This window comes from Clarias gariepinus, chromosome 18, assembly GCF_024256425.1.
Source record: "Clarias gariepinus isolate MV-2021 ecotype Netherlands chromosome 18, CGAR_prim_01v2, whole genome shotgun sequence".
Lineage (NCBI taxonomy): Eukaryota > Metazoa > Chordata > Actinopteri > Siluriformes > Clariidae > Clarias > Clarias gariepinus.
Window position 1 is genome coordinate 9,997,258 of NC_071117.1, and position 10,378 is coordinate 10,007,635.

At 38.6% G+C, this 10,378-nt stretch overlaps 2 protein-coding genes across 3 annotated transcripts; both read right to left on the reverse strand.

The window, feature by feature from the left end:
- Positions 1-426: 426 nt before the first annotated feature.
- cnrip1a (cannabinoid receptor interacting protein 1a) lies at positions 427-4,895 on the reverse strand. Its single transcript, XM_053477335.1, has 3 exons — positions 4,674-4,895; positions 4,130-4,274; positions 427-2,000 (listed from the first exon to the last, which is right to left on the reverse strand). Exons 1-3 carry the CDS (start codon positions 4,850-4,852, stop codon positions 1,836-1,838), a joined length of 489 nt encoding a protein of 162 aa, XP_053333310.1. The 5' UTR covers positions 4,853-4,895; the 3' UTR covers positions 427-1,835.
- A 2,063-nt stretch (positions 4,896-6,958) lies between these two features.
- Positions 6,959-10,112, reverse strand: LOC128506648 (F-box only protein 48). 2 transcript variants are annotated; one of them, XM_053477199.1, is made up of 3 exons: positions 10,059-10,112; positions 8,498-8,833; positions 6,959-8,177 (listed from the first exon to the last, which is right to left on the reverse strand). In XM_053477199.1, the coding sequence occupies exons 2-3, from the start codon at positions 8,798-8,800 to the stop codon at positions 8,016-8,018; spliced, it is 465 nt and encodes a 154-aa protein (XP_053333174.1). In that variant the 5' UTR covers positions 8,801-8,833; positions 10,059-10,112; the 3' UTR covers positions 6,959-8,015. The 2 variants fall into 2 exon arrangements, with proteins under 2 accessions (XP_053333174.1, XP_053333173.1); XM_053477198.1 differs by lacking the exon at positions 10,059-10,112 and adding an exon at positions 9,893-10,052.
- Positions 10,113-10,378: the final 266 nt, after the last annotated feature.

Below are 10,378 nucleotides of genomic sequence, written 5' to 3' on the forward strand. Positions count from 1 at the left end.
AAGAAAACCTGCAGACCCTTTCCAGCACTGTGATGCTTTATCTTACAAAAGATTTCCACCTTTTCCCCTTTTTACAAAATTAAACACATACATATGGCGCAATATACAAAGCATCACAGAAACATCAATATAATTGAATCAATAATCAATAACAGAAACTATCAGGATTTAACTCTTTCAGTGTGTAATATGCGCAGTTTTGTTTTTCAGGGATCCATAATGCTCTGTTTAACGGTTGAATGTGGGAAGGTTTTAACTACAGGTTAAACTTTATTAACTGCTTACATCACATGTACCTCTCAAAAGATTGACTAAACTGACCTTTTCATGAGGAAAAGACCAGTGTGGGATATTTCTGAAGTTTCCACGTATTAAATCCTGTGATATGCCACAAAAATGATCACAAGCGATTGCAAAACGCAAAACTGATCCTTTAACAATCTATTACTTTCATGGCATGAAGGCATCAGCAGATCGAACAACCGTGAAAATATGAAAACTCAGGAAAATATTCATTCATACAATAAATGCACACACACACACACACACACACCAGTGAGCACAAATCGTTACCAGTCCCAGCCAGCGGCAGAAGATCACAACATTGATTAGGTCATTTTAAATATATCATCAATAAATAGTTTTAAATAAATATAATAATAAGACAGCACCCTTTATTGAGCAAGCATTACTGAGAGTTGCTCTGTTTAACTTTAGCGAGAATACCATGGCAATATCAGTGTAACCATAACGGGGCAGAAAATGTACAGTATATCAGGGTTCGAAATTAGTAATCTATCCTGTTAACTCATATTCACTTGTGTGTTACACCAGGACATTTGACACATCTTATTAACAAAGCATCTCATTACATTTAAACACCAAATTCATTTACACATGCTAAGTATGGACGCATCTCGGAGCTCCTCCTACAGTGGTTTTAAATCTAAGTGGCCAGTTTATTAGATGCGATTATCCAGCCAGGAGGTCAGGTGTCTGGTGCATGAAAAATCATGCCATGGTTGCTAATGAGTATTGCATAAAAATGCTGATGGTGCGAAATAAATAAAAAGACATCCATCCAGCAGAAAAGCATCATTGGGATCCGCTGCTGGGATCCTGGTACTCCATGAGTCTGGAGGCACAGACTTAAGACTGCGAAAAAAATCTGAGGCACTGAGATGCATTTATGATCCGTTCATACACGTGGAGGTGACGCACATGCTCCATGAATCTCGATAGCGTTGCTTTTAGAAATGCCTCATTCACAATCTCAATCCAGAAAAACAAAGATGTGTAAAATGACCAGGTGTAACCTGAGAAAGAACCTACCTGGGAAAAGACTTTGATCTGCACCTGAGACAATGCCTGCAATTCTGGTTCTCATGGATAAACCTGCGTGTTAATGCTTTCTGCTGTAATGCCCGAACATCTCACAAAATATAAGACATTGTGGGATTGTGGTGAGAGAATTGATCCTAGTGTCACTATTGACTAAGTAACTATAATATGTGTGAACACTGAACATGCACGAACAGCACAAACCCTTAGATCAGTATGCGTTCAGGTCCTAACTCAAATGATATGTATAAAAGCATACATGCACAAAATAAAAAAAAAAAAGTCAAATCAACAAGAACAAGAAGAAAATATTAATCTCTGCAGGTTGTCTCCTCTTTGCTAGCATGGCTCACAAGTAGAACAGCGTGAGCCGTGCTAATCATCTTGAATTCATTATGACACAGTACACAAACTGCCCAGCGATGGTTACTGCTCACACAGGCGTAGTGCTGCCGCGCTGCGCTCAAATCCGTTAACGCCACCATGACCGTATTCTACTGGAAGACTTCTTTGTTGATCCACATGAGGCTGCGCGTCTCATTGGGCTTCACCTCGTACTCGATGCAGGTGAACTTGTTGCCGAACTGGCAGTGCTCACGCTTGTAGTAGTTGTAGTACTTCACCTGCCACACCGTCTCGAAGACGCCCGCCTCCTTGAACTGGCGGAGACAAAACATCAAACGTCAGACAACGGGGTTGAAAAGCAAAAGCTATTTGTTTTGGTTTAGTTTAGCAATGGATGTGCTAAAATGTGTACATCTGTTTATATGGAAATTTTTTATTTTTTCAATTATGGAAGGAGTCTCCGTTGTCAGTGCTTTGTAGCACTCATTAACCTCCACTGCAGAAACCTTTATGTGTTGCTATGGCAACCAATATCCCTGAGGACCATAGTACATCTCCCTGACCTTAGCATTATCAGTATGGAACCTGAAGTGCACATTTATTTGGGTTTTTACGGTAACCACTAGGCAATTAAAGTCAATAAAGCTGCCTTTTTACTAGAAATTAATATACTGTATATTAACAAGCGAGATTAAATTTCAAACTTCATCAACTATACCGCTTATCCTGTATACAGGGGTCACGGGAGGCCTGGTGCCCATCCCAGGAGACTTGGGGCATCAGGTGGGGTACACCCTGGACAGGGTGCCAATCTGTAGCAGGGCACACACACTATGAGTAATTTGAGAAGACCAATTAGCATAATCTGCATGTCTTTGGATCGCTGGAGGAAACCGGAGTCTTTGGAGGAAACCCATCAAGCCATGGGAGAGCATGCAAACTCCTCACACACAGACCCTGAGTTGGGAATCAAACCCCAATGCTGGAGGTGCGAGGCCACAGTGATAGCCACAACACAAGAAATAAGAATTCTAGAATAGATTCTTTATACTGCTTATGCTGTATGGAGTCACAGATGGCCTGAAGCCTATCCCAGGGGACTCGGGGCATGGGGCAGAGTACTCCTGGGACAGAATGGCAATCAATCACAATGTACACATGCACACACACACACACACACACATACTACAGGCAATTTTTGGAAATGCCAATTAGCCTGCTACACTGCATGTCTTTGGATGGAAGAAATGTAAGGACCGGAGGAAACCCACCTAGCACAGGAAGAACATAAAAACTCCTCACACACTAACTCAAAGAGGGAATCGAACCATATTGCAACATTCTGCACATCCTGTTTAATTTATATGTTTTATTTATACATTTTAGATTTTTCTATTTTATTTATATTTTCTGTTGCTACTTTGTATATTGTAAACTGTCGATTTGTACACTTACCCCAAATGTTTTCATTTTAAAGTGCATTTATTTGTAATTATTATTATTATTATTATTATTATTAATAATAATAATAATAATAAATATATTAAATTATATTTATATAGTGTGTTGGGCTTGAGAACGGCACTGCATCCAGTGGCTAGGGTTTGGACATTGGGTGGGAATCGAACCCGGGCCTTGCGCATGGCAGGTGAGAAACCTACCACTGAGCCATCAATGGCCTATATTAATATAATATTAATAATATTATCAGATGATGATCATACAGTATATGTAATATATACTGTAGCAATACATTTTCATATTAAAATATTTATGCAAGTTCTTCTTTTCCTGAAGTGTGTATACATTTTGGCGGCACGATGGTGTAATGGTTAGCACTGTCGCCTTGCACCTCCAGGGTCCAGGCTCGATTCCTCTCTCTGTGTGTGAGCAGTTTGCATGTTCTCCCCGTGCTTGGTGGGTTTCCTAAATAAAGCGGTATAGAAGATGAGTGAGAGTTTATAAAAAATGTTTTGCCTGACTCTGTGTGTATGTTTATCGATTTGTGTCTGCTTTGGGAAACGTTGAAGGTAAAATTATGAAAACAGGCTACTCTTTTATTTTAATAAAAGGCAAAATATCTTCATCTTATTTTAATTCTTTTCTCTCAACTCTTTTCCTTTCTTTTTTCCATTTATTCGTTCATTACTGCTGGTCTGTGTACAGCCACCTTGACACCTCATTAGATCTACCTCAGGTTTATACCGTATAGACGTTACAGCCCTCGTGAATTCTGTGCCGCATTTAGAGCGAAGGCGACACTCCTAGCGCGCGACACAAGCGGCTTAGCGTGTACCGTAAAACCCGGAGGAAAAGCGCACTCCAGTTTCCACATCAGAGCTGAAGCATCAGCTGCTCTTCATCCGTCCATCTTCCTCACACACACACACACACACACACTCCTACACTGCCTTAACCTCTACGTGTATAAACACTACTATACCTGTATGGAGACCTGCACAGGCTGTCTGTCCCCGCTCTTGGTGTGAGGAACACCCTCGGTGTCGTATAATCCGTGGTATACGGCAGACTCTTCATCTTTAGACTGCTGCTCGAGATCAAAGCTTTTTCCGCCGATTCCCATAGAGCTGAATAATAATCAACAACAACAAAAAATATTAATATTAGTTCATACAGATCATTTTTAAGTATTTTAATTTTGTATTTATATAGACGTAAACCTAAATAAGTTTTTATTATCAAGACCTGGGCCTTAATAACCAAATAGGTTAAAAAAAAATAAAGAACGATCACGTGATCAATTAATTGATTAATTAATTTAAAGACACGGACATTAGGTGCAGCTTTCCTTTTCACGCATGATAATAATACTGGACGTGAATGTGAACCGTTTTCCGGACAGGTGCACCAAGCACCACACCCAGAAGCTCTTACACACACACACACACACACACACGCTATTAAAAAGAGACCACCAGACTGTTAATGCCAGGTACACATGACTCCAGCTGGTGCAGGGCGCTTACACAGCCTCGGCGTTCCCCGGTTTCATCACCACCTCGATTTTATACTTGGAGCCCGTCAGCAGCTTAATGGTCCGCGTCTGTCCGAACCGGGACCCGTCCGCCTTAAAGAACACCGGCCCATCGTTCGGCTGGATCTTTAACGACACGCAGATGTTTATTAACGCTGGAACGTCGGCCATGATGAAGAGGGACTGGTACCGGGCCTCGGTAGGTCTCCTGCGCTCCCCGCATCTACACGGATGGTGGAAGATCCCAGATTGGGTTGCCAGATCCGCACCGCAAAAATCATCCCCAACTACCCAACCAAGACTCACCTCTAATCCATGTGACCAGTTTTTATTTGGTTTATTTTCTACATTCGGGAACAAAACTGGATATTTATTTATATGATATTTATTTATATCACTTTAATGCACTTTTCACAGCAATAAGTCACTCCCTCATCGTCTATACCGCTTTATCCTATATACAGGGGAGTCGCGCGGGTAGGGGTCCTGGGGCCTATTCCAGGAGACTTAGGGCACGAGGAAGGGTACACCCTGGACGGGGTGCCAATCACACACACACATGCTCATTCATACACTGTGGGAAATTTGGGAATTTCAGTTAACATAATCTGCATGTCTTTGAAATGTGGGAGGAAACTGGATTACCCAGGGGAAACCCACCAAGCAGGGGGAGAACATGCAAACTCCATGCACATAGACCCTAGCCGGGAATCAAACTCAAACCCTAGAGGTGCAAAGCGACAGTGCTAACAACCAAGCCACCGCAACAACAGTTATTATTATTATTATTATTATTATTATTAATAATAATAATAGTTATATTATTATTTAGACATGAAGGTCAGCTGTTCTGGCACAGTTCTTGCAAGAACAGTATTGTGTCAAGTGCAAATGCAAAACCCATCAAGCACCATGATGAAACTCATGGTCTCTCATGGTAAGCAAGACCTAAACATTACCTCAGAGGAGAAGTTCGTTTAAAGTCACCAGCCTCAGAAATCACCAGTTAACAATAGGCACCTCAGATTAGAGCCGTTATGAAGGATTTACAGCCAAAAGGCATTAAAAATGAACCCTCATCAGACTAATATGTTATTCAAACTAATAAGAACATTTAATAAATCTAAACTTTCTAGAACCTTCCGCACTCCACATGGAAAGAAAATGGCCTATGAGAAAACCCAAAACCAGACCAATGTTAAGTCAAATATGAACATTTTTATACTATTGAAATACTTTTATATTGTGTGTAACATACAAAAAATGCTATCATTATTTAAGTATGTGTCATCATTTAAAGACATTTTAATCATTTTTTTTTTAAGTTTCCAATTATCTACCTATTATACTGCTATAACCATTAATTAATTAATTAATTAATTAATGGTTAGGTTATAGCTCTTGTGGTAAAAATCTTAAAAGTAAAACTTTGACATAGCAACATCAGTTACAAGTATTAATATAATATGCAATAACATTCAAACCTTAACAGCATAGTTAAAAAAAAGAAAAGAAAAAGAAAGAAAGCGTAGCAAGTAATGTGTCTATTTCAGGCATGAAAAATAAGGGCTTGGCAACCCGGCTGTTGGCCTCTCCCATGAAGCTGCACTGGTGGATGCTGTGGAATAGGATCAATTCCCATGTGTGAAGGTAAATTTTTTTAACACAATAAGACTAAATAACAAACTGTGACAGATTGACCAACAAACATTACAATGCACATGTTTTGCAATGCATTGTCTTATTGTATTTCTTGAGTTACATATACTGTATACTGTAAATCATGTTATTTTTATATTATATTATTATATTAATGCATGAACATTTTTAAATGAACACCATAAATTACATTACAGTACAAATAGGATGTAAATGAGTGTTTACAATATTGTTCACTTATTTGCAAAAACAAAATCGCCATTAATTGTTGAACTTTATTATTATTATTATCACAATAAAGTTGTAGCAATTTTAAATAATCCTTTTTTTAATAGACTGTAAAAAATTGTCATAAAAATTCAAATGGCCATTAGGGGGCAGTAAAAACAAACACTTTTTCAAAAAAAGAGATACAGTATAGTATTTAGAGATCCAACCATAATTCTTTAACCATTTTGTTCCCTTTATTTTCAACTGAATTATTAAACTTAAATCCCTAAATGCAAAATATTTACGATATTAAGAAGTATCGTCTCTGTTATTATAAAAACACAAGACGTTTAAATGGTTTTTGCTTTGGATTTTGACTTGTTAAAAAAAACTAAGAAACAAAATAAGTAAAAAAAATTGAAATTTAATGAAAAATAATTATACAAGTATAATATGTAGTTGACACAGCAATATGAGCGACAACATTAAATATTACCATTACCAAGACAATTTAAAATAGATGTTTTGATTTTGTAAAGCTGCTTTGCGACAATGACTATTGTTAAACATGCTATACATATAAAATTGAACTGAATTGAATATATTAAATATTTTTAATAAAGAATTTCACTCATTACAGGGTCACGGGGGCCCTGGACCCTATAGCAGTGGACTAGGGGCACAAGGTGGGATACACCCTGGACGGGGTGCCAATCCATTGCAGGGCACACACACTTACACACGCACACATTACAGGCAATTGAAATGCCAATTAGCCTACATTGCATGTCTTTGGACTGTGGGGGGAAACCGGAGTACATGGAGGAAACCCATCAACTACAAGGAGAACATGCACACAGACCTGAGAACTCGACCACTCGACCATGGAGGTGCAAGGCCACAGTGCTAACAGAATAATACTAATAACACTAATAATAATAGTTTCACTAGTACAAAACAATAATAAAAAAAAAGGAATAGGAGAAAGAGGACAAGGAAGAAAGAACTTCATGCGTTTCTTAACCAGAACTAGGCTACAAAAGAGGATTTAAAGTGAAATGCTGGTGGATGTAATGCAACAGATTATGCATTTATGCAAGCCTAATAATATTCACTGTCAATAAAACAAAGTCTAAAACAAGACATGAATTTCAGTGTGAAAACTCTAATTTACAATTCCATGCCTCATTTCTAACAAGTTCCTCATAATTACATTTAACAAGGTCTGGATTCCTGTCCTGATCACTTGCATGAATAAAATCATATCCTGATGTCTCTGACATTCATCATTGTTTTTTAACACAAAGCATTCTCTTTAAAAAAAAAAAGTGTATTAGTAAAATTAAGTGCTTTAGACAAAGTACAAATAATAAAAAAAGAGTAAAAGTAAGTGCTTTAGACACGTATGTGCTCAGCAGGTAGTCTGTGCAGCGTTTCAGTATGGGTGTAAAAGTGTCTGTGCACGTTATCTCTCCAGCTCTGCCTCCAGGATCTCCCCCCAGGTCTCCACGTCCAGAGGACACATGCTGTTCGGGGGCAGATCTTCAGCACAGAGGATGTTGCTATATTTTCCCTTTAACCATCTTCTTTTCACGCAGCTCTTCTGGTAATTACGCACCAGAGTCACCTAGTGGGGGAACAAAAAAAAAAAAGTGAAGAAATCAGACTAGACTGAATGGACTGAATGAAGATGCTGTTCATACTTAAAAAAATCGTGGATTTCTCTCGCTACCACTTTACACTATATAACCATGTACGGTACTGTGCAAAAGTCTTGAGCCCCCTTCATTTCTTCACATCAAAAATAATTAAATGATGTAGATTAAATAAAAGAAATAGGAACAAATGTTTTCCTTTAGAACGGGTTGTTTATGTTACAACCTCATTTCCCCTCTTGTCTGTTCCAATACTTTTGCCCTACACAATATGTGAGTATGAGAGCCCAACCTTCCAGGACAGTCCATCGCTCCGGTCCCCGTCCACCTCCCTGCGGCAGACGGCCAGCGCGCTCAGACAGTGGCTCCTCCACAGAATATCGCTGCCCTCGATGATCACGTTCCAGCGCTTGCAGGTGACCGAGGCGCGACACAGACTCCTCACGTCCAGCTCGCTAAAGATCTTCTCGCTCATCTCTGTAGGGAGCGTCTCCGTGAAGTTCAGCTCTGGTCCTCCGTTCCTGATGGACTTCAAGGATATGACTCCTTCTCCAACAGCACGGGGGTTGAGGTTCCTTTTAGAGACATGCTGCATCTCGGCATCGCCATGCACGCGTGTTAACTGAAGCTGCGATGGATAAGAGCTGAGTTAATGACAGTGTTTTCAGCAAGCGGATTTCAGTTAGATATTACAAGGCAACGAGGATCATAGTCAACTTGAGCTCGGTCCTGATTGGTAGATGCATATTCAAAAGCTTTATATAGTGGAATTTGTGGTGAGGACTATTGCGAGTAAGCACTATATCTGTATCTGTATCCCAAAACATCCTAAATGGCATATTTTATTCCCTTTGCTTCATTTTAAAACAAAGAAAGATAAAATAATAATACAGCTAACAATAATAATGTCATTAAATCAAAGATTTCTTTTATGCACAGTACAGATTGATACAATCTCCCTTCAATGTGGTCATAAATGTGATTTATTATTATTATTATTTTTTAGACAGAGCATTGGCGCCTTAGCTACCGCAGTGGTAGCTTTTCCGCCTGCCATAAAGACCCAAGCTTTCATTTCGCATGCATTTGTATTTTCCCCTATATATTTGGGATTAGTAGAACCTAGTAAGTATAAAATCTAAGCATTGCCTTTGAACAGAAAATTGAGTTTGACATCCTCTTGTGTTTCTACTAATTAGTGTATTGCGCTTTTGCTACCATTGAATGATGTTTTAAAGTGTCTGAAATAAGGTCAGCAGGTCTAAGTTAGACAGAATGAAGTATAAGGTGCAGCGAACCCAAAAATAAATGTCTCCGTATGAGGATGCAGGGACCCAGAAGGACAGGAAGGTCCTGGGTTCAATTCCCACCCAATGCCCAAACCCCAGCTGGTGCCAAGTTTAGATAAAATTAGCCCACACTGCCCACCTCTCAAACTGAATTTATATATTTTAGGCTTTAAGTTTTGTCTCTTATTTATATATTTAGAGATACTGTAAAGAAATCCCTTGATATCATATTAACAGAAACTGAAACTACTACTGTTCAGGGTCCTAAATACATCCTACAACAATGCCTTTTCAGTAAACACCTGTAAATAAAGATCTAAAAGTGGTAAATAATATAAAATGTTAATTAGATAATTGAATAATAAGATAATCAGCTGCAATAGCATTTTATAACCCACCTGTATACAGACTGAACAAGAGAAAGCAGTTAAATATGAAGCTTAGTGTCATTTCAACAAAACATTGAATTGTAAAAAAGAAATGTTAAGAGAAAACGTGCACGGTGTAATTCATTATTAAAGAATTATATTTATACCAATCTAGCACAAAATGATAAAGATTTACCGCACACACTCCTCCAGCTCACGGTTTAAATGTCCCTTGTTTATTGACAACTATGGCGTCAGGGCGCCGCCCATCTTATTACTGCGCATGCGCGCAGGCTTCGAACCTTTTCCTGACAGTACGATTTGTTTAAATATTTATTAAAAAAAAACATATAAAAATTAATTTTACACAAATGAACAAAGCATTCTCAATAATTGCTTGGATCTTTCACTTGAACGAATTAGTCTAATAAATAATAAAAAGCATATCAGTTTTGAAAGATGCGTCGCCAAGGAGAAACACACGTGCGCATGCGCAAAACAATCTTTGAAGAAATA